Genomic DNA, 24,226 nt, shown 5'->3' on the forward strand with positions numbered 1-24,226 from the left:
TCGCATGGCAAAATTCCCCTTGTTTTCTGGCATGCCCTGAGCAACAGCGAACTTTTCCAAAGAGGAATCTAACACAGTTCTTACAAGCAGCCCAGCCCTCCCTCCTGCTCCCTGTCCGGCCGCCTTAACCCTTGCTGTTTGGGGGTGTCAGGGGCACAGCCTGGCATTAGGGAAAGCCCCCCCCCTTGCCTTTTCACCCCTTGCCCAGGCTGGGGTGGGTGGGAGAGGAGAGCTGGGCACACCGCACGCACAAAGGCACCTCCTGGGATTAGGGTGGGCAAGAGCAGCTCCCTGGCACCCACCCAGCCATCTCCCTGCCAATCTCACCTTTGGAGCTGATGGTGGGGCGCACGCACCCGCTCCCCCCTCGCCGAGGGTCCCCAGCCACCCGGGCAAGGGGCCGGGGGTCTCCACCCCAAGCGAGGCTGAGAGCAGCAGGATCAGGCCCTATTAATACACCTCCCCCTCTTCCCTCCCCAAACTCAGCACCCTGATCTCTCCCTCCCAGGCTCCCCGCAACCCCATTGCAACCACTTCTCTCCTTCTACCCTTTTTTTTTTTTTTTTTTTTTTTTTTTTTAAACCGTGAAGATCTCAACTTTTTTTTTCTTCTTCTTTTTTTTTTTTTTTTTTTTCATCTTTCTCTTCCCCTGCCTTTCCCCTCCCCATCCTCGCCTTCCCCTTCCCCCCTCCTCCTCCTCCTCCTCCTCCTCCTCCTCCTCCTCCTCCCCTTGTCTCTCCTCATAATATTATCCTTGATCACTGCCCGGGGTTTGAAGCCCAGAAGTCAGAAGCTGCGCACCCCACCCCCACCGGCTCGAGTGTGCACTGATAGGGCCCTGGCTGCTGGCACCCAGTCAAGCTGAGGTGTCATTGGGATCTCAAATTGCAGCTAGGGGCTGGCAGGCAGCCAGGGGCAGTCTATTTAAAAGACAGCCTGTTCTGCAGTATTCAGTCTCTTTAGAAACTTCTCCAGGGGAAAAGTGTTGGGAGATCTACAAAGTGGATTTTTTTTTTATTTTTTTTTTTTTTACCTCTTTTCTTAATTTTTTCCCCCCTTCCTTCCCCCCCGTTTTTACCGCTCCTCTGCAGACTTTGCAACCAACCACTCTTTAATTTTGCAGAAAACTTTTTTTTTTTCCCTTTTTTATTTTTTTTTTGCCTTTTTGGTGCGTGGGGGGGGCTTTTTTCCCACTTTTTTATTATTTTTTGATTTTTTTATTTTTTTTTTGCCTTTGCAAATCTTGGAAGAGGAAAGCGGGAGGTTGAACAGAGCCGATCGAAACACAACTTTGCTTCATACCAAGCTTCCCAGCAGCTCGCTGCGTCGGGAGAGACTTTTTTCTCCTCCTGCAGAAGAAAAGGGGGGAGGGAAAGGGGAGCTTTGCATCCCCTCTTCCTTCTCCTGCGGGCTTTTTTTTTTTTTTTTCCTTTTTTTTTTTATTACTCTTCTTTTTCTCCTGACTGCTTTGATGCAGTAAGAGCAGGACACTGGTTTGCAAGGAACTTTGCTCCCTTCCCAACCTGCCTCCTCCCAGCCCTTTGGGGAGAGTGTGCGTGTGCGTGTGAGTGAGTGCGTGAAGTCTCCGGCCCCCCCCCACCCCCCTTTTTTTGCTCCCCCCGCAACCTGTGGGCTGCAGCCCCCCGTGCAGCCCCCGCACGCTTCTCTCCCTTTCCCCCCCTCCCCTCCCTTTCCCTCCCCCTTCTCTTTTTTGCGCTGAGAATCCCCCCTTTTCGAGGCGAGAAAAAAAAAAAAAAGGAAAGAAAAAAAAAAAAGCCGGCAGGAGGAGAAAAAAAAAAAAAGCAAGAAAGACAAAAAGCCCCAAAGCAAACCTAGCCGCCCCCCCCCCCCGCAGCCAAAAAAAAAAGCAAAGCGGGAGCCTCCCGCACCCCAATAACCCCCAGCCTGGGGCGCCGGCAAGCGGGGGCTGCGCTTTGCGCCCTTTTTCTTTTTTGAATCCGATTTTCTCCTTTCTCCCCGCACCCCCCCGAGCCCACAACACCCCCCTCCGAGCCCCCCGGAGGGGGCCAAGCGGGAAGCGAGCTCCGCCCGCCCCCCCCCACCCCCCCGCCGCGCTCCCCATCCCGCAGCATCCTAACCCCGGCGCGATGCTGCTGCGGCTCCTGGTGCTGCTGGGCGCCTGCCCGGGGCTGTCGCGGTGCCTGGGCTCCTTCGTGCAGTGCGAGCCTTGCGACGGCAAAGCTCTGTCCCTCTGCCCTCCTCCTCCCTTGGGCTGTGAGCTGGTGAAGGAGCCGGGCTGCGGCTGCTGCCTCACCTGCGCCCTGCCCGCCGGGCAGCCCTGCGGCGTCTACACCGAGCGCTGCGCCCGGGGGCTCCGCTGCCTCCCCCGGCAGGGCGAGGAGAAGCCGCTGCACGCCCTGCTCCACGGCACCGCCGTCTGCCTGAGCGAGAAGAGCTACCGCGAGCAAGCCAAGGCCGGTGAGTGCCCCGCAGCCGGCTCCCTTTCCTCCTTTCCGTCTCTTTTTCCCTTTTTTTTTTTTTTTTATCCCAATCCCGGAGTGCGTTTCCCTGCCTGCTTTTTTTTTTTTTTTTTCCCACCCCGGCTCTCCGCTTGCTTTGCAGCTCCCCCCCACCCCTCCCCCGGCTCTTTTTATTTTATTATTTTTTTTATTTTTTTCCCTGCCCCCGCTCCCGCAGCTCGCCGCCTGCGTTTTGCAGCGGTCCAGGTGCCTCTTCCGCGCCCCCGCTTGCTTTTTTTCCGCCCCGCCGGCTGCTTTTCCATCCTTCGGCCCCGCTTTTCCGTCCCCGGCTGCTCTTCCGTTTCCCCTCCCCCTGTTGGCTTTTGCTGCCTTTCCGGCTGCTCTTCCATTCCCCTCCGCCACCGCCAGCTGCCCGTCCGTCTCCCCAGCTGCTTTTTCCATCTTTCCACCTGATTTCCACCCTCGCGCACACACCCACCCCGCCTGTCTTTCCGTCCCTTCCAGCTATTTCCCCCTTCCTTCCTCTCCCTGCCCCTCCACCCGCTGCTTTGCCAAGCCCCCATCTTTCCAGCTGCTTCTCCACCGCCACCGCTTCCCCTGGCAGCTCTGCCATCCCCCTGTTGCTTTCCCACTTTTCCTGCTGCCCTTCCACCTGCCCGGCTGCTCTGCCATCCCCTCAGCTGCCCACCTGTGCCCCCCACTGCTTCTCCACTCCTTCTTCCCATCCATGCCCCACTTGAACCTCCTGTTGCATCATCTTGCACCCCCCCCATCCACCCCCTCTGGGTCGTCCCATCCCCGATGGAGAGGTTTTCTTCCCCCAAACTCCCAGAAACTCGCTCTTAGTCCCAGCTGCATCCCCGTCCTTCTCCAGTTGCACCCTTTACATCCCTCCCACATCCCCATCCTCACCCTCTCCAGGACCCCCCTTTCTCTCCACTTCGCTCTGGGGCTCTGCACTCGAGATAAAAGGCTCCTTCTGGGCAGGGCACCTTCCCCATCCCCAAAACCCTCAGGTTTATCCCCCCTGGGTTTATCGCTCAGCCTCCCGCCTTCTCGTGGCCGCGGCAACTCCTGGCTGCCTGCTGCTGGACCTCTTTGTTGGGCAACGGGTTTGAGCGCTGGGAGGTGAGGAGAGCAGGTGCACAAGGAGCAGGGAATCCGCGGGTGCAGAAGCGAGTGGCAGTGCCGCTAGCAGGCAGACAGAAGGCATAAAAACCAGCACGAGGGCTGGCGCGGCAGCAGCAGCGCAAAGCCAAGCTGCTGAACCGCTTGCACCTTGCACGTGACAAAAGCACGGCAGAAAGCGCTCCTTCGCTTGGGCGCCCGGTTAAACTCCTGGGTCCTGTGGCTGGGACAGGGGCAGGGCCCCTCATGCACCTCCAAAAGCTTCTGCCCTTCTGCCATGGCACGCAGGGGAGGAGGGGGGCGGGCGGGGGTCTGCGAGTCCAGGGGACCTAGGAAAGCACTTTGCAAAAAAGAAAAAAAAAAAAAAACAGAATCAAGTCCCCCCCCCTTTTTTGTTTTTTGTTTTTTTTGTTGTTGTTCAGGAAAATGTCATTTTAGCTTGTTAGCAAGCTCCTGCTTATACCGGCGCAATGGGAATCCGTTTCTCCTTTCCAGCACCTAATAAATCCTGGTGCTTTTATTATTTTTCCCCTTTGCTGCTTGCAGGCAGCGGTCGTGCTGTTGCGCTCCATCCTGCAGGGCAAAACCAATTTCTGTGGGCACGTATATACATTGACGTGTAACTTTCCCCCCTCCAAAGGACCAAAACTCTCCGGCCTCTGCAAAAAGTGGCCAGAACCGGCAAAACAGAGCTGGGCCTTCTGCAAGGGAGCTTGCAGAGGGGGTGAGGGCCGGGTGGAGAGGTGCGTGGGGGGCTGAGGGGGGAGCCGGGAGCTGCTGCCCTGTGTGAGAGCCCAGGAAGCCGTGCACGAAGCTGCTGACGGCCGAGCTATGCGAAATATCCCCGAGCGCGTCATCCGCTGTGTTTATTTACCCTGCGCGTGTGCGTGTGTGTTCAGGAGGCAGGCGGTGCAGCCAGGAGGGGAAACCATGCAGGCAAAAGGCGGCGGCAGCCGCGAGAGTGGGGCTGAGCCTTGCACCCCTAGGCAGGGTGCCTGGTGTGAACCGAGGGCACCCCAAAAAGCTTTGTGTCTTGGCTGATGGTTGAGTCTCCTTTCCTTCCACCTGCCTTGCTCTGCCCAAGGAGCCTGGTCCTTTAGCAGGTGCTCTGCGTGCAAACTCTGGCTGGTCCCCTCATAACGTCGCTGCTTTGGGTGAGCTTGGGATGGGGAGCACCCTTTGAGCGAACAAGGAGAGGAATAGGGAAGAGGCTGCAGGTTTGTTGCAAAAGCGACCCCCGGCACCACCTGCAGCTGCCATTTGGACTCCCTGAGCGCCGCAGGGGGCTCCTTTCGGTGGGTTTGGTTTGCAGGTGGGAGATGAGCCCCGCTGGGCAAGGCTTCTGCAGGAAGCCGCAGCAGACCAGCAGGCTTCTCCCGAGCTTTGCACGATTGAAAAAAAAAAAAAAAAAAAAAGAGAGAGAGAAAGAAAAAGAAATAAAAAATAAATCAGGAATTCCTGAGGATGGGAGAGGGAAAAAACGCTCTTGGCATTCAACTGGTAGTGTGTGAGAACAAAGTATATTTTCATAGGCGTGTTACTAAGCAACGGGGCAAGGAAAGAAATGAAGTTTGACTTGAACTTTCTGGCCTCTGCCAGTTTGGCCAGCAGCGCAGGGACTGTGTGCTGGGGAAGCTGGCCTGGCCCTCCGATCTATCAATGACCAAAATTGGCCCTGAGCTGCAAACCGCTGAGAAAGAATCAGCGAAATAAACTCTGGGACAGTGGCAAGGACTAGATCAAACTGCATTTCTATCTATTTCTGCACTTGCGCTGGCTGAGCTGAAAATCACAGATGCTTTCCTCCTTATAGCCGAGGTGGAAAGGCAGCAAGAATACTGCAGGAGCCCGGCGCTGGGAGGCCGGGCTTGGCTGTGCTGCAGACCAGATGTTTCGCGTGGGGACAGGATGCTCCTGGGCACCGTGCCTCAGTTTCCTCTTCTGTAAGCTGGGCACGGCAGCGCTGAGAAATGCTAGGGCTCCTGCGCAGGATGTGCTCCTGGCTGGCAAAGAGGTCGGAAATGAAAGCAAATATAGGATTAAAGGGCTTTGGTAAGGCTCGTTTTAAGTAGGCTGATGGGTAGGTAGTGACAGGATGGTCCCTGTAGTCCTTGCTGGCACAGCAGTCAGACACCGTCCTTTGCCGAAAGCCAAACACCGCTGCTGTAATTGACATTCCTGGTTAAAAAAAAAAAAAAAAAAAATACATGAATGAGCTTCATTTATGGCACAAGCTTCAGGATTCTGGGTTTTCTCTGTTTTGTTTAAGTTTTGTTTGAAACACACCGCGTCTTTCCATTTTCGCTGCCCCGTGCTCCCGCCAGACTTCCTCCTGCTGACACAGCAAGGTCAGGCCGAGCGCCGGGGAGCGCGGGGCACAGATCGCAGCCCGCCGCCCTGAAACAGCTCGTGGAAAAACAAAGGTTGTCAAATATTTCCTTCTCCTCTCTCGTTCCTTCTCTCTTTCTAGAAAGCGAGCGAGACTTGGCAAGTTTCCCCACGAAACCGTGCGCCAACGATAACCAGGAGGGGAAGGGAGGGGGGGGGGGGTTGCGCAGAATTAGCGCTAAGAAAATCGTCTTTGCTGCGTCAGCTGGAAGCAGGCGGCAGAGGAGAGCTGTGGAGCCCAGGTTTCCTGCGGCTCCTGTTGGGTGCAGTCCTTCATCCCGCCCCAACACGTTCCCCCCACCCTGCTTCTCCTTCCAGTGCACTTCCCCTCCCTGCCCAGCGATGCAGGATGCGGGCACGGGGTTTTTGGGACACGCAGCAGCAGCTGTGGGCCTGGGGAAGGAGCCGTGCGGTGCTGAGCACCGGGTCCTTTGTGCAGAGCAGCAACCGAGCTGTCAAGGCAAAAGCTAGTATCAACAGGCCTGCAAAGCCTCCTATCCAAAACAGGAAAAACCCCATTTTTCTTTTGATCTGAAGTTTCAGCAACAATAACAATATATTAAAAAAAAAAAGAGAGAGAGAAGGTGAAATCCATCAGGTGCCAGCAAGAAAGCTGGGTTTCTGCGGTGTGCGTGTACGGGGGAGGGAGGGATGGGGTGGTTCAAACAGGAAAGGAGGGGCCTTGGCTGGAAAGACTTTTCAGCAGCCTGGTTTCTAAGGAAGGAGCAAGAATATTAAGTAGTTGATCCAAATGAAATTCCTGCCTGGTGCCAGCAGAGTTCACCGGAGCAAAGACGTGGCTTTGTGCGTGCATGCGTGCGTGCGTGCGTGCGCGAGTGATGGAGCGGCTCCAAGCTCCCGCGCACGTCTGTCAGCCTGGACCCGCTCCCAGCGAGCCCGCCTGGAGCTGTACCACCGCCTGCAGCACTGGGGCTGGCCTTACATGGCAGCCTCCGCAGATACGAGGGATGCTGGAGGGAGGCCGCCTGCCTCCTCCCATCAGTGCTCCAGCACCAGCATCCTGTGCCCGGCACACGTTTGGCACACGCGTGTTGGTAGGGCAGGGAGGAGGAGGAGAGGCAGCGAGCGGCTGTGCCTGCAAGCACAGCACGGTGCTCTGCTTCCTCCTAACGTCGGCTGCGAGCTTTGCTCGCTGCACTCTGCAGCTTCGCCTGCTCCTCGGTTTGTGAGCGCCCATCCACGAGGCAAGGAGCAGCAGCAGGAGCGGATTTAGCAGTGGTGGCTCCCAGTGCTCCTCACCCAAACTGGGAAGCCTGAGAGCACTGGGAAGGGGCAGGACAAGCTGCTGAGAACTGCCGTAGCTCATTTCACCCATGCTAACTCGTAGGGCAGATAAAATGATCCACAGCATGGCAGATCCTGCCTGTGTTTTTTTTCCCCAGCGAAGTAGTGCAAATTCAGGGGCGGACATAAATGAAAGTGGGATTTGGCTGGAGCACACCTGCCCCTCTACGTGGGCTGCTGAGCAGCAGGGTTGGTATGTGCCGGGAAGATATCCCTGTGAGCATACACACACATGTGCCCGTGTTCACACACCCACACATGCCTGCACAAACATTTAATGTGTGGAAACACACTTACAAAGCATTTTTGTCTCTGGGGGCAGAATGGTTTCCAGGCAGCACGCATAAATCGCTCTGGTTCTGCTTACGACTGGCACATGGGGTATTTGGCCATAAAGATCAGATATTGGCGTACAGAGAGCAGCCTACCCGTTCCTCCCACCGAGGGCTGAGAGATGAGATGCTGCAGGTGAGCATATCAAACAACGGGAGGTAAGGGAGGAGATAGAGGCCAGATAGTCCCCCCAGCCAGCTGCGTGGATATGAGCTCACACACCGTGTTTGTTCTGCAAGCTTCCCTTTGCCAAGGCAGCAACACGTGGCCTTTGGGGAAGTGGGAAACAGGACCTGAGCTGAGAAAAGGTGGCATTTTGGTGATGTGGCGAGCTGAAGACAGCAGAAATAACCTGAGAAGGAGGAAGCAGCAGGCCCTGAAGACATGGTGCATGGAGAGGTCAGAGATGATCCAGAGGGTTTGGCCTGGATGAACTCCTTGGCAGCCTTCATAATAACCACCTAGTCATTTGTAAGGAGTTTTTTCTTTTTTTTTTTTTTAACAGGTAGAAAAGATTGGTATCGTGCATTTATCCTCAGGGTAAGTGTAGCAAAAAGCATGAGGATGCTCTGCTGCAAGGAGGGGAGGGCAGGTAACCTGGCAGGAGAAAGCCTCCCAGCTGGGTGTCCCCAGGGCTGCTGCAGGTTGCAGAGCAGGGTGGCAGCCGTGCCTTGCTCCCAGGCCCTAGGATGCCACTGGAGAAGGCCAGGCATGGGTTGTGCTCCGTGTGTCAGCCCGTCTGGGAAGGGTCGTGTCGCATCTGGTGATGAAGGAGTGAAATCCCCTGTCCTCTCCCCTCCACTCCCCCACCAGACGCTCTCTTTCTATTCCTTCAGCTGTGTAGCCAAGGCAACTCTCAGCAAGATGTTGTTTTTGAAGTGGCTCTTTGATGCTAGTGATCTAAGGGGACCCCTTAGTGTTTATGTCAATCCACCGGTTCGCAGTTAATCCCAGCAGGAGCCAGCGTAATGTGTTTGCAGAAATTTGGGACTCTCTGTGGTTTGATGTGGGCAAATTTGCTCTCAAGGAAGCCATTTCTCAGCATGTTCTGGTGGATCTGTTGTCTGCCTATGATGTTTCCAGGATAAGTGTGTGAACTGCCCATCAGTCCATGTCACAGAGCAGCCAGCTTCTGGCTGGGACACCAGGACACCACACCTGCCTCATGCTACAGCCTGAAGGAAGGTCCAAGCCTCCCTCGGCTGCACATCATTCCCTATTAACCAGGCAGGGTCTGATCCTGAAAGGTGCCGAGAGCCTTTTCTCCAGGGATTGAGACCCAGAGCACCATAGGCCTTCAGGCACCTAATCCCTTCCTTGGGGGCCAGCTAATTCAGTCCTCGAAGGACTGTGAGGCGGAAAGCCCAGAGATGCTGTTGGCTTCAGTAGGATTGGAAAGCACTTAGCAGCTGCCTGCCTTGAGGGCTGTTATTGCAGAGTTTGGTTTGTTTGCTTGTTGGATGGACACAGCTGGTTCACTGATGGAGATAATTGTTATGTTGATGGAGATTGCTGGTCTGGTTGCTATTTAAGGGCAAGAAGGTAATCCTGTCAGATACTTAAGGAAATGATCCCCCAGCTAAACAAGAGAGGGAATGTATCTTAAAGGTAACTTTAGGGGCAAAGTTGACTAATAGTCATATTTCTGTTTTGCAGAAAACCAATAGAAATATTTTCTTGTTCCAAATTCAGATGGGATTTGTCCTCTGAAAACAATTAAATCAACAGACCCTTTCATTATTCATGCTTAAGAAATCAGATGTTATGCATTGGACTAATGATGAAAATCTAGTAATTAAGACAGTGAACAACCATGGGACCTGGCTTTCACTTTTTAATTTAAAAGTGATGCAGGAAAAGAGGAAAGAAGTTTTACTAGAAAGTCTCATTACGGTGTACCAGTCATTAAAGACATATCTTTGGCTGTGTCAGTCACTTTCATTTGTGGCTCCTGCTTTCCTGAAGAAATGGCAGAAATGGGTGAAACTTTACTGCATCATTTCATAAGCATTTCAGTATTCAGTTATTTTGTTTTGTAGCAACAGGGACAGCTTGAGGTTGTGGAAAAAAACAGTGAAATGCAACAGGGAATTAATTCTGGAAAGGCTCGGGACCTGTTGCAAAGAGCAATCCATTGTTTTTCTTGGAGTTTCAGACCCCAAAATGGAGGTCTGTACATTTCGCTGCATAAAGGGACTGTTGATACTTTTTACCATTTAAAAGCATCTTTACATCCTGCCTGGACCAAAGGGAATCAGGCGGTGTATGCCCCAGTGCAGTGTAGGGGGGGAAATGGCTAGGAGAGACTAGAGCCAGTGTTTCAGATCAGGCTTGGGCAAGTTTCTGCTTAGCAATATTGTCAGAGTGTGAACATCAAACTTCTGGTACTTTTATGTGGTACTGCTTAAGTGGACTGAGGGATTAAGGAATGGCTGGGCCTACTCAGGCCTACTCTACTTTCTGACAGAAGGAGCCACTGAGAAAGCAGAAGGGAGGCCTGAGGGCAGAGGTGGAAATCTCATCACTTCGAGCTTGTAAAAGTTAGGCTGGACAGTGCATGTGACGATGTGTCATCTGGTGCTGACACAGAGATGAGCAACGGATGATCTCACAGATCTTTTCCATCTGGTTTAAGGCAGAGCTGTGAAAGTCAGGCCGAAGGCCTAGAAATTAATCCAGGCTAGGCTGGAGGTTTGCAGTCACAGCTGTACGTGTGAAATATTTGTGGTGTTTGGACAGTTCTCGTTCAGCACCTGACACAGGTGCATCTCCAGACTCCACCTGATGTGCTTTCATCTCTTTCTAGAGAGAAGCAGGTTTGGCTTTCGTGGATCTTTCAGATACTGGTTGCTGTTGGGTCTGACAGAGCCCATCATTACCGTAAGTGGGGATGGATCTTGTGATGGAGACCTCTGTTCTCCAGTGCAACCAGCCTCTCCCAGGCTCAGTTCCCAGTTGTTAAGAGCTCTGCTCAGTATGCAACAATCAAATTCAAAACCCTGAGAAGAGGTGGCCTGAAAAAAAGGCTCACTGTGTCCTTAGGAAGTAAGGAGGTGTGATGGGTTGGAAGAAAACCCTAATAGCAGATGCTTTTTCAGGTCATCTCTTCTCAGCTGGTAGCCAGATGAGCAGTTCAGACCCTTTTGTTTTCATTCAGAAGACGTGAAAGCATGTTCGTTTTCCATGAGGGGCTTCCTTTCTTTTTGCCACAGCTAAATCTCACAGAGAAACTGTCAGTAAATGATTCAATAATGTTTGTCAGGAGCTACTCCAGATTTTCCTCACTTGTACCATCAGTTAGACAGAGACAGGCAATCTTCTTCCCTGGGTTTCCTTCTTTGTTCTTTTCTGCTCTTAGTTGGCAGCATGGAAGCTTTTTTAATGCCTTTATTAGAACCAATGGAATCTGCCACTAGGGTGGATTTGTTGGAAAACATGCAAGACTAAGAAAGACTGAATGATTTCATCCTTTCCAGGAAGGAAAAATATGTCTTGGTCACTATGATATTGAAAGTTGATTTATTTACATTTCTCTGAGTTGTTCTTCAGTTCAGCTCTCAGCTTCTTCTGCAGCTTCAGCATATGGAATGGGGAACATCTGTAGTCTCCAGATGATGTGAAGGAAATATGTTTTATCTTCCTATCATCAGTGCATCAGCTACAGAAGCTTCTTGATGTAAATCTAATCCTGAAATACTTCCTTCCTCTCCACTTGCCAGTTCAGTTCCCTGGAAAATAACTTTGTTCAGGAAATGTCAGGGTGATCCAAGCAGCTATCTAGAAGCAGAGTGCCTGCAATTTTGCAAGATGGGGCACATCATCATCATTTCATTGAGACGGATGGATATTCGTTCATTTTTAATACAAGGGAGAGACTCAAAAGTTTCCTAACCCTTTTACTGGTTAGGTACCTTGGGTTCCCCCTCACCAGAAATGGTTGTTGCTGGGAACCCCAAGCCTCTGGTCACACTGCCTGGATTCTCACCCTGGCTTCGTGTGCCCTGTATACACATTGCAAACTCTCAAGCCTGTGTTGAGAACTAACCTCGTACAGATTTGGGAGCTATCTGGAGAGAAACAACCAAGTCAAAGACACCACCTCTTTATCAGCCCCAGTCCTTGCTTGTACATCCCAAGTCACAAACAGCCGAACTCACCAGTAGATGCCAAAGCCTGGCTCCTCCAGCACAGCATGGACGCTTGGAGCCTGATGAACTAACAGCTGGCAGCAATTAGGGAAGGAGATTTTGTCGTGGTGCTACCCATATCTAAACCTGATTTTCTCTTTGTTCTGGAGAGTTGCTCCGAGGTAGTTTTATTTTGCGGCTGCAGTAAGGAACGCCAGCTTAGGAAAGTATCATTTGGCACACAGCTATGCTTCCAGCTCCCATAACTTTACCTCTCCCACCTCCACAGCATTTGCTGGCAGTGCGGAGAAGTGGTGCTGACCCAGAGATTCATTCCTACAGATAGGCCATGTGCTTCCGCAGCAGACCTAAACATAAGTTGGTTCCCTTGAGAGCTCCTTCCCACATGCTGAGCTGCATTTCTCCCCCATCCAGCTTTGTGTGAAGACGCAAGGTCATCAGGACAATGATCTCCCTTTCTTATGCATCGTATGTGAACCTGGGGGCAGCCCAAGCACCTGATATTCACGCTCTGCAGGTGAGCCCTGGCTGATGCAGCAGAATCTGCATCCACAGGTTTCTGCTGAGGAGACATTAATCTCCTGAGAAAGAGCTGGTCTTCCAGACTACTTCAGCAAAGTCCAAACTCTAACTTAAGAGACAAAGGCCTCAGCACAGAACATCCTTTTGCCATCTGTCTTCACTCTCCATGGCTCTTCAGGTGTTCCTGAGCAGCTCCTAAGCACCCTGCTAGGTTTCAGCTTGATAAAATGGAGATAAGTCTTAGCCTAGGGTTGAGCACTTCTAGCTCTTCGGCTGCTTTTCCATCTCTTCCCTGAGCTTGGTCCCATCAGTCCATGGCCTTCTCTTCAAAATTGTCTCTGTGGGACAAGAGAGTGAGGTTGCAGAAACATTCACCATGCTGTTAGGGATTTAAGGTACTGGGGTATCCCAGAAGTCTTTTTCCAAAAGCTCCTGTGGCTTTTGGGCTGCGGTTTGTGGATTGTTTGGACTCTTTTCTTTGTCCTGAGTAGGGGACTGGGCATGGTGGGGCAGAATGAATTTTTTTGTGGGCACTTCACAGTGCTTTAGCTCTTAAAGACTTCTTGCAGCAGCCTGCAAATCGCAAAGGTAATTTGCTTATTGTGACAACTGTTGGGCAAATTCCCAGTGAAGGAAACAGGGTCTGGGTTTTCTTACCAGTGCACCTGTGCATGTAGGACAGTTTGGCACAGCTTCCCATGAGAGCTACCCCACAGGCTGCAGGGAGACCAGTCCTGAAGAGGTGGTGGGATTTACATTTCTTAGCTTCAGCCTATGTGAAACCATAGGAGTCGCAAGAAAAGAGACTGGGGTCTCCAGAGATAAGTCCTTCCACCCTGAAATCAGTATCTAAGCCAAATGACAGGGCTGGCTGCCGTTTGGAGGGTGCAGCATCTCCACAATGACCTAGACATGGAGTTTAGCCACCCCAAATCCTCCGCGTTCGGTCCATCGTCAATGCCTGTTGCGCATGTTGGGGATTTGGGGGAGGCGAGGTGGCCATCAGCAGAGGTTGTCCCTTCCAAGCAGGGCTGCTGCTTTCCAGCCCATCTCAGTGTGTGGTGCCTCCTCCCAGTCTCTCATCGCCTGCGAGCATCACCAGCGCACGCGCTGCCGCGCCGGCCCACCGCTGAATCCCCACCAAAGCACAAAAGTTCGTCGAAAGTCCAAGGCGCCTTGCAGCTGGCTCTCCCGTAGCCAACGCCCCGGGGCTAGCAGAGGGACCGGCTGCAGCCTGAGTCCCTGGCCCTGGCTGCTGCTCCTCCTGAGGCTGGCCGGCCGCCGCGGATGCCTGACATCAGCGCCTGACTTCACCGGGGCGGTGGTCCGCGGCACTGACCCCAGTCCCGGGCATCACGCCGCAGCCGGCTCCGTGCCCACTCCAGCAGGGCTGGGGGGGGTCATTTGCTGTCACGCTGGGGGTTTGTGCCTGCCCTGGGAATGGAAGCGAGCTTTTCTTTGTTAGGGCAGTGAACGGGCTGATCCCCGCAGCCCCTGGGGAGCTCAGGAATGCTTTTGCTCAGTCGTGCTCTCCAGCTGCCAAAGGGCGCGAGCTGAGCTGACCCTCCCGGTCCCTGCCTGCCTGGCGGGAGTGCAAACACTCTCCCCGTGTGCTGACCAGCAGGGAGGGAGTTTTACTTTCCCGACATGGTCACAGGTGCAAGTGCAGGCTGGGGAGGAACTTGCCTGCCTGTTCCAGGAGGATTTGGTGCGGGTCAGGCATGTTCCGTCCTCTGGAGTAGGAACAAGAGGGGGAAATGCACCAAGATTTTTATTTTTTTTTTCCTAGGCAGAGACCTAAGCCCAGATTTGCTGTGTAAGACCCAATCTGAAGAAAAATAGGTACATCCCTAACATGACCTGCAAGTGCTAAAGCTGTTTTCAGGGGCAGCACTGACGTTCCTCCTCTCCCAGCCCCGGGCAGCTGCTTCATGCTGCCCAGCAAGAACCAGCAGCAAAAAAGGATGGGGAGGAAAAAGAAAGGCGCTCTGGCAGGTGCAGGGCAGAAGGCAGACACTGACTTCAGCAATCATTGCCTTTGCCTGCGTGTGCGTGCAAAGTCCAGCAGGAAGATGTAAGGCACCAACGTGGGGCTTCATCAGGTTGTGGAGGTGCAATAGGGAGGAGGCTGCAGCTGTCTGTGCCAGGGAGATGTTATGGGTGAAGCCAGCAGGGAGTGTCTGGATCTGGTCCTGATTAGTGCTTTGTGGTTCCTATCAATGGGAACTGCAGAAAAAGCCCTCCCTCTGTCCCCCAGCCTTTCCCCATGCATTTTCCCTTTTCTAGCTCCAGCATTGCCTGTGTAGATGCCCGATCCCAGAGCGCTGTCCAGAAAGAAAGGCCAGGGTGTCAAAGATCACCCAGCCAAATTCAGAAAACGCTACGTTGTTGTATGCAGTGATGGGACAGAAACCAGGATGCTCAAAAGACAGCTGCCACTAGGGACCAAAATCCCAGGAGGAAAGCAGGGTGTGGGGCCATGCATGATGAAGTCCTCCCCTTCGTGGCAACACTGGGTGGTGGCACTCCGTCCTGGGGGTAAATCCTCTGTGGTGTAAGAAGCCCTGGGTAATGCAAGCCTTAATTATTCCCATCTCACAATGAGCCCCTCAGAGGGCCCGGTCTGGAGGCAGAAGGACTGAGCGACTTCCCAAGTGACATTTGCTGTCATCCCCTTGCTAGAGGTTTAACTCAGGTCCCCGTTATGTCTTTCTCTAACACCTTCCTGCTCAAGCGGTGTATTATGTTGGCGCTCGTGCTGTAAATAATAATAATCGTGATAATCATCAAGCAGGCTGTTGAGCAAGATCAGAGGCAGTGGTTGTGCTTGTTCTCCTGAGGTGCACATGGCTTTTTTTTTCTTTTTTTCTTTTTTTTTTTTTTTTTCCCCGGTTTTTGAACAGGACGGCAAGTCCTGCAGCAGCGGGCTGTGGATGTAACGAGCACGGATCATTAGCAGCAGCAAATAGGTACTTTCCCTCCCTTCCTGCCAGAAAGCGATGGAAACGTGTTGCGAAAATTTGAGCCTCCCAGTCATTTTGGAAAACGCTTCCCGCAACGCGAGCGAGCGGGGAGGAGGCGGCGTTCCCACACACCCACGTGCACACGCGATCACCCTGTGCGGTGCCCAAAAGCCTCCGGAGGACGAAAGCACGTGGGCTGGCTTTGGGGCCAGGTGCAGGGAGGTGCACAGGCTGTTCTGCACCGTGCCTGTCGAGGACAGCGGGCGAGCTTTGTGGTTTCCCTGTCACGGGTGTTTTGCTTTCTACTGGCAGGGTGGAAATGGCTCCTGGAGGGAAGGAGCTGCTCAGGAGCTCATCCCAGCCAGCTCCAGCATTAAGCCCTAATCCACTGGGGCAGGGGACAGCCCGCACCCAGCTCAGGGTATTTTCTGCCTCCCAGGGCTGATGGGAGCCTGCAGAAATTAGGACAGCAGCTGGTGTTGGGGACCTGCAAGCTGGTCTCCAGGAGCTCTCCAGTCTTTCCCTGGGTCCCCCACGGACACCACAGTGCCAGGACCAGCAACAAAGTCATGGGGTGGCTCTGAGTTGAGTTCAATCTCCTGCCTTGGCCATAGGGTCTCCAGCCCCTTGAGATTCCTACAACCCGAGTGCCACCTCCCGGCTAGCCAGCGTCCTCAGCGTGGCCACCAATGTCACTCTTCGATGTGGCCATGGGGTCTGGGACATCTGCGGAGAAGCTGACATCTCCCCAGTGGTGGGGAGAAGGGATGGAGACGTGAGGCTCACCCACCTCCTGCTGCCCTGTGCCCGGGACTGGGATTGGGAGATTTCGGCTGCTCTGCCTCCGCAAACGGCCGCCTGCCTGAAACCCAAGCACCAGGTTGGCGAGGCGGATGGGAGTTGGCTCCGGCTGTAGGCGGGAATGGGCTGTGCATCGGGCCAGATCCTGACAGCGAGGGAGGAGATGCTCCAGCCTCCTTCCTGAGTCTCAGACAGGCACAATTAGGGCTCATTCGGGGAAATTGGGCGTTCCTCCCGCCAGCGTCTCCTTGGGAGCAGACACGCAGCGGTGCCAGTGCTGCCTGCCACAAGCCAGCCGGGGGTGGCAGATGGAGGCTGAGGGATGGGCGTGGGGGCTTTGGAGATGCTGACACGGTCCCGGTTGCACGGGGTGGCTGCCGGTTGGTGTGGGTGAGATGGCTGGGGGAGAAGGTGAGGATTTGGGGCAGCTGGTGCTGCTGCTGTGGCTCTGCCTGGCCCCTCGCCTTGGTACCACGATGGTCTCTCACCACCTGCCCAGAGCTCGTCAGTCGTTTGTATGTCGGAGCCCTCTGCCCTTCCCTTTGTCTAAATTGGCTCGTTAGAGTCAAATTGGGGAACAGGTGCATGAGCTTTGGCCTCCTTGCTGTAGGAAATCAGGCTAAAAATCACCAGAGGGTGGAGGAAAGGGATCCACGGACTTCTCACCAGAAGATAAAGACCTAAACCAGAGCCTGTGGCTGTCTGGGCATCGCAAGACAACGGCCAGGACAAGGCTGTGTAGCCCCAACCCTTCCTCCTCCTGCACCAGCCAGCCCCTTGGCTCACCCCGAGGTGTCCCACCGCAGCCAGCCCTCCATGCATCGCTGCTGAGCATGCCGGGGAGGGCGAAAGCAGCTCCTCCAAGCGCTCCTTCAGCTCTGCAGGAAGAGCTGGACCCGGGCAGGAGCTGGGCAGCTTTCAGCACACACCATTCCCCAGCTCCCTCGTGCTCCTGTGCTTCCCACCTGCCCTTGCCGAAAGGGCTCCACGTTAGTCCCTGGCTCGCAGCCCGCCCCGGCTTGCTGGCAGGAAGCAGAGGAACAAGGTGTTTGCACAGGCTCGAGTTGCTGCCCATATGAGCGGACGGAGCCTGCTGCAAACACCCCCTTGCACCACGAGCCCAGGGGACTGGACGCGCTGTGCTGTTTTTCTGAATCCTCGCTGCCGTGGCCCGTTGGTTTGTTGATTTTTTTTTTTTTTAGGGCTGCCCAGGGAGCTGCGCCCCTCTCAGGTGGTGTTTCATAGGTGATGAGCTGCATGATGTTGTATAAGGGCAGGCTGTGAATCCTCCCCTCCCGTAGCTACTCGGGGGCAGCCCAGGGAGATGCCCCAGCACTCGGTGCCAGAGGGGGCTCAAAGGACAGAGGTGGCAGCAGTGTCGGGGCCGTGGATGGACTCGTTCACTGCAGTTGTCTCTGGTCTGCTTTCAGACCTTGGAGTGCAGCAGCATCTTGTGGCAAAGCAGGAACTTCTGCTGCACCCCGTACGTTCCCGATGTAATCAATCTCCTCCCTATCCTGTGTCCATCGTCGTCTTATAATAGAGGAGTGACTGTGAATCCAGCAGCAAGGCGAAAATACAGGCACATGAGTGTCACAGGGCAAAATGGCAAGAGGATCCTGTCCTGGAGAGACGTGCAAATCCCAGGGAGGATGGATGGAGCCATTTAGGTGGCTTCTGGGTGCAGAGTCTGGGATGCTGATCCAGCTCTGCTCTCATGGAAAAAGAAAAAAAAAAAAAAAAAGAAAAAGGGGGGCAGGGGGGTGGAGAGAGGAGCGTTTAAATCAATAAGTGTCCACGGAAAACTTAGCAGCTTTTGAAAGTGGGGACCTAGTGACCAGCCTGTCCCCTGTGCTACTTCTAGGGCCACCCACTGTGTGTGCCAGGCTGGTGCTGCCATCAACCCCAAGCGGGTGTCCCCTGCTGGGTGTCCCCATGCGCACCACTCTGTAACCTGGTGGGGCAAAGCCGTCTGCAGGGACGCTCCTGTCTGCCTTGTTTCAGCCCCCTGGTATTTGTCCTGCTGCTCTGGTGGCTTCTCCCGTGCCTGCCCTGGCAGCATCAGCACCGGTCCCCCGGGAAGCAGGGGCTGGGAGACCAGCAACCTCAGGAGCTAAACCGTATTCAAATTTAGTCCAGAAATAGCCCTTTTTCACTCTGGTGGCTGCACTAAAAGGTCACAAGTCAGCTAAGTTTAGCCTGTCACCAGCTCTCCTATATATAACCGTGCAGGGCTCCTGACTGCATCCTGCCTGGGCAGGTCACGCTGGGGCGATGCGAGGCGGTGCACGGGGCCACGGGCAGAGCCTAAATGTGCTCCTCGGTGCCACTGGTGGCAGCTATGGCCGGGCAGCACTGCTGTGAGGCGTTGCCACAGGCTTTGCCAGGGGATCAGGGCATGCGGTGGCTTTGCTGTGTGACAGTCCCGGGCCTTGGCGTCGTCTCGTCTTTGAGCGTACCTGGCTTGTGCTCTTGCATCTTCAAGGTGGGGTGGGATGGGAGTTGGTGGCTGTGTGAGGGTTGGTTTGTAGCTCTGCTAAAGCCTCTTCTTCCTGCTGGCCCCTTGAGGGTTACACCAGGAGCGAGACCTGGGGCTTTCCCAGAAGGGACCCGGAGGACAGATGCGTTTCCATGGGCCTTCTTCGGTCCTGGTGCAAAGATGTCCTCTGCGATCAAACCAGCAATCCCCAGTCAGCCGCTGGAGACCTGATGGTCTGCTGTCCTTTCCCCTCCAGAACGGGAGTCCCGTGAACACGAGGAGCCGACCACGTCGGAGATGACAGAGGAGACCTACCCGCCCAAGGCCTACCGGCCCAAGCATGGCCGCCTCTCCGAGCTCAAAGCCGAGGCCCTGAAGAAGGACCGCAGGAAGAAGCTGACCCTGGCCAAATTTGTGGGCATGGCGGAGAACACGGCACATCCCCGCGTCGTCATCCCCGAGCTCCGGCAAGAGTTTGAGCTGGTGGGTGCCGTCCCTTTTTCCGCGGGAGGGCTTGGTGACCCTGAGAATAGGGACCTGGGGACATTCACTGCAAGGTGCTCCCCACCTGACAAACCCCATTTTCCCCTCGCAGGGCCCTTGCCGCAGGCACATGGAGGCCTCCCTGCAGGAGCTGAAGAGCAGCCAGCGGATGGTGCCCCGCGCCGTCCACCTCCCCAACTGCGACCGAAAGGGCTTCTACAAGAGGAAGCAGGTGAGAGCCCTGTGAAGGCAGGGATGCCTCTCACCCTGGAGGCTTTGCTCAGCTGCCATCCCAGCTGGAACAGATGGAGGATTTTCCTCCATCAGGATGGTGGGGAAGTTGCTGGGAGCCTCTCCAGGCACGGTTGGTGCTCAGTGGTCTTGCTGGAGGCTCTGAGCGTGGTCCAGCCTGAGATGAGCATCCTGAAGCAGCGGGGAGGGGAGAAGGAAAAGGAGAGCTCGGGGCTGGGGATGGAGGTGCTGGGGTAAAAGTGGCCAAGCTCAGGGCTGAGCCAGCACGAGGGAGGCAGCGGGGGCTGGTGACAAGCTCCTGATCTTTGCCCTTCGGTGTCTTCCCCAGTGCAAGCCCTCCCGAGGCCGAAAGCGTGGGCTGTGTTGGTGCGTGGACAAATACGGCATGAAGCTGCCAGGGACTGACTACCTGAGCGGAGACCTGCAGTGTCACGCGTTTGACAGCAGCAACGTGGAGTGAAGTCGCATCCCCTCCCTCCGCCCCATCACCACCCACCCAGGCTCCCTCCCACCCTCCCCTCCACACCTCCCCGCACCCCGGGACTCCGATTCCTTTCATCTCATGTAAGAAGAAAAAAAAAAAGAGAGGAAAAGAAAAAAGAAGAAAGAAAGGCACCGAAAACAAAAAAAATATATAAATAAGGGATAAGGAAAAGGAGAGTGAAAAGAAAAAAGAGAAGTTAAGAAAGGACAAGGAAAAAGAAAAGCAGAAAAAAAAAAAAGAAGAAAAAGAGGAAAAGAGAAAAGAAAAGAAAAGAAAAGAAAAGAAAAGAAAAGAAAAGAAAAGAAAAGAAAAGAAAAGAAAAGAAAAGAAAAGAAAAGAAAAGAAAAGAAAAGAAAAGAAAAGAAAAGAAAAGAAAAGAAAAAAGAAGAGAGAAAAATTGAAAAGAAAGAAAAGGAAAAGAAAATGAAAATGGAAAAGAAAGAAAAGGAATACGAAAATGGAAAAGAAAAGAAAGAAGACAAGAAAGAAGGAAAGAGAAAACCAAACCCTGAAGAAACTGAGGACTCGGAATCTACAGCAGCGTTTTGACAGCAAGGACTCAGCAAGGAAAGGACAGAGCCAGAGACAAGCCAGCTTCGGCCGCTCCGCCATCCCGCACCTCTCCCTGCACCACCCGCGCCCCCCTGCTGCCGAGCAGAGCCCACGCCAATGTAGGAAGCTCTCCGAGTTGGTGATTTTCTAATTGGGGTTGTGGGCGGGGTGAATTTTTCTGTTTTTTTTTTTTTTTTTCTTTTTTTTTTTTTTTTTTTTAATTCTTTCTGGATTAGCTAGTCATTTTCTAAAGGGTCTGGAGAGAAAAACCTTGCGGCCACCAGCGTCTCCACTCCTTGCTCCGTTCTTCTGGAGTTTCCTCCCTGCATCGCCGGGATGCACTCGAGTCAATCTGATCTCCGTCCCAAACGACCGCCCCGATCCAGGCAGATCTGAACCATGCTGGGAGGAAGAGGAGGAGGAGGAGGAAGAAGAGGAGGAGCGGGACTGCTGCGCACCTGGAGATGTACCGGGGAGGGACACACAAGCTCCTGCAACGGCACGAATATCCCCCGCAATATTCGTGGACTTCAAAAAGAAACACTCCAGAAGGGAGACGTCCCCTTCTCAGTGCAGTTCCTCTTGACCGGGAGGTCAGAAATCCGAGTTTTGGACGAGTGAGACTCCAAACGTCACCCAGCCGTGTGTGTGGAAGCATTTGTCGTGTGCGTGCACACAGACGTGACTTCTCCTTGCAAAAAAAACGTGCCTGGAAATCTGCAATTTGAAGGCTTCACTGTAAGCAAGGGGAGAGCTGCTGGACCGAACAGGGAGCAGAGCTACGGAGGTGCCCCGAGGCCCCACCAACACCGAGGGCTGCGTCCAAGCCAGCTCTGCAGATGCTCCACCGCTCCCCAGCGTGAAGCAGGCATACGTGGGGACGGGGGACCGGGGACAAAACCCTTCACCACCCTTTGCTGCCACAGCGAAGACCAACTATGGAGATTTTTTTTTTAATTATTTTTTTTTATTATTATTATTTTTGTTTTCACAGCCAAAAAAAAAAAAAATAATAGTTTGCTCCAGGGGGGAAAAAAAAAGACTTTTATTTCGTCTTGGGTTTTTGTTAAGGCTGGTTTGTAGCCTTTCCCAGGGTTAGGAAAACACCAGTCTCCATCCTTTCACACTGAGGACACTGCTCATGTCTGCCACGTCTGACTCCCTCCGCCACCTCCCCATCCTGCCGTGAGATCCTGCAACAGGTCCTCACGCTTCACCCAGGAACCACGTCCTCGCTCAGTGACAGAGGCCACCACGAAACGGAGACCCACTGCCTCAGGCATGCTTGGACAGCTGTCAGCTGCCTTCCTGACTATTTTGTTGTGTTATTTTTGTTTTGTTTTGTTTTTTTGTTTTGTTTTTTTTTTTGTTTTTAATTTTCCACATTGGATTTTGGGACTCATTTCCCCACGACAAGGGTCTCCGCGACTGCTGCGCTGGGAAATCCTGCAGCAAAGGGAAGGAGGAGAAGGAGCTGTCGGGGGCTGGGCGTTGCAGCCCCGGCACTCAAAACACGCACCTGGAGCCATCCGAAGGATGCGGCCGGTCTTTGGGGGAGGATGCAGCCAATGCATCCCCCAAAGAGGGTCTGAGACTCTTGGGGCTGGACAGGGAGGAAGAAGGGGGCCCAAGCACCGGTGGGGCCAGGATGGGAGGGACTCAGCACCAGCTCTGGTGAAGGCTCCTCTCCATCACTGGTTGGGTGCCTTCGTAGCGTCCCAGGGGACGGCATCCCCCCCACCACCGCAACCAGGCATCCTGCAAGGATGCTTTGCCCTCGTGGGGGCAGGACTGGATGGCCCCCAAGGGTTTTTTTTTTGCCAATAGACTTCCACGGAGACCCAACGGGGCATGTTTGGAGCTGGGGGTGGAGTGCCTTCCTTTGCTGAAAGGAAGCGAGGAATGAGGGGGGGTGAGGAGGGGCACCAAATGCAGATCTCTTGCTCTCCGTGAAAGAAAAAAAAAAAAAAACAAAAGCAGGAGTTGAGGCAACCCCCGTGGGGCTGGGGGGGAGCTGGGGCTGGGGAGGGGACCCCTTGGCTCTGTGGGGCTGATGGAGCAGGGTTGGATTGAGCAGGATGGGGGGTGAACAGGATGGTGAAGGGGGGGTGGAGGGACAGCAGGATGGAGAGGGAGCCCGTGCCAACCCCCAGGGCCACAGGCACCGTCACCGCTGTCTCCCATCTCCTCCACTTGCCTGTCCCCGTGCAAAACCTCCTGACTGTTATAGGCCAGTACCACCTTCCCCAGCGCCCCTCTCCCTCCTTTCCTCCTCCCTCTCGTTCTTGCTTTTTTTTTTTTTGTTTTTTTTTTTTGTTCATTTTGTTTGTTTTGTTGTTTGATTTCCCAAAACTTGAAAGCCTTTGGCTGCAGAGAAAGGAGCCGTGCTGCCCGGGGACAGGCGGGATGGGAGCGGGCAGAGGGATGGCAGCTCCCCATGGGAAGTTTATTTCGGATAACTCAGCTCCCAGGGGACACAGACCAGCCTGGTGGTGGCCTTAACGATGCAGCCACCACCTTGACACTGGGAGGGGGACAGAGGAGGACTCCCTGTCCTCCCCATACAAAGTGGGTCCCAGCTGTGGCCCCACGAGCTCCAAAACCCATCGGGCGGTGACCAAGCGCTGCCGTTCCCAGCGGGCAGGTGGAGGGACCCGCTTTGCCTTTGGGGTGGGAAAACCAGAAGGGGTGGACGCGGCACGGGGACCGAGGCGCACGGGGAGGTTGCCGGCCATTTCACGCACCAGCGGCCGCCGGGTGAGAGGAAAAGGCTGGAGCAGGGGTGAGGACAGCCCTTGGACCACATCTCCCAGGGGAGATGTTCAGCAGCTGGGTTACCCCTTGTCTGTACTGCAGTGGCCTTCGAAAACCACTAGTACAAGAGCATTTTGCACTATTTCTCTGCTCCCTCTCTCTCTTCCTCCTTCTCTTTTTCTCCCCTTTCCCCGTGAAAACTTCTTTTTGTTGGTGTTGTTTTTTTTTTTTTTTTCCTTTCTTTCTTTTTGTGTTGTTGTTTTTACTGATTTTTTTTTTTTTCCCAAACGGAGCATTGTATATTTAACAACCGACAGCTCACCTCGCTTCCAGACCGCTGTCCTGGCCCTGGCGAGGAGCCCTGCGCACCGTGCCCTGTCCCCAGCCCCGCCAGCCGCCCGCCACTGCCACTGGGACAGACGTCACCGCGCACGTCGCCCACCGTCACCCACACTATTTCACACACACCAGATTCCGAGTTTCCTGCCTGGTCTTTTTTTTTTTTTTTTTTTTTTTTTTTTTTTTTTTTTTTAAATCTTTAAGCAATACTCACTACACATTTTACGGTAGCTTTTTATAGCTTTACATACATACGGTAGCTCTGTTGTTTCGTTTCGTTTTGTTTTCGTTGATTTTTTTTTTTTTTTCCAGTAAACAAGAAATACTCATAATCTTACTGGTGGGAAAAAAAAAAAAAAAAAAAAAAAAAGCAGTTTGTGAAAAACTGACAATGGAAGAAGAGCTTAATGCTCTGTTTAGCATTTTGTACTTAAAAAAAAAAAAAAAAAATCTCACATTTTATTAAAAAGTGAAGATTGCTGTATACTATTTATTCAACTTATAATTTATGTTACTCTTTGATCTTTGTCTTTTCTCATGACAAAGCATTTATTTAATAAAGTTATGCATTCAGTTAGCTTGTGCCTGACCCTCGTGGAGCGTCTGTGTGCCGGCCCTGCCCTCAGCACACTGTGCCCGGGGAGGCTCAGCCAGCCCCGCAGGGTGCTGCGGGAGGACCAGGGCAGGGCTGGTGTGGTGGCAAGGTTTTAGGAGAGCTTTAGACTCCGGAGCAATCTGCTAAGGCAGCAGGAAAATTGCACGGTTGAGCTTACAGCAGGTTCTGCCAGGTTATTTGGGGAGAGAGATTGGTGCCAGTGATGCTGAGCTCCCAGCTGCTACCCCAAACAGATTCA

At 53.7% G+C, this 24,226-nt stretch overlaps 1 protein-coding gene across 1 annotated transcript; it reads left to right on the plus strand.

The window, feature by feature from the left end:
* The first annotated feature begins 1,342 nt into the window (after nucleotides 1-1,342).
* Nucleotides 1,343-23,949, plus strand: IGFBP5 (insulin like growth factor binding protein 5). Its single transcript, XM_084524686.1, has 4 exons — nucleotides 1,343-2,439; nucleotides 18,765-18,991; nucleotides 19,104-19,223; nucleotides 19,572-23,949. The coding sequence occupies exons 1-4, from the start codon at nucleotides 2,109-2,111 to the stop codon at nucleotides 19,701-19,703; spliced, it is 810 nt and encodes a 269-aa protein (XP_084380812.1). The 5' UTR covers nucleotides 1,343-2,108; the 3' UTR covers nucleotides 19,704-23,949.
* Nucleotides 23,950-24,226: the final 277 nt, after the last annotated feature.

This window comes from Aythya ferina (assembly GCF_964211825.1).
Source record: "Aythya ferina genome assembly, chromosome: 6".
Lineage (NCBI taxonomy): Eukaryota > Metazoa > Chordata > Aves > Anseriformes > Anatidae > Aythya > Aythya ferina.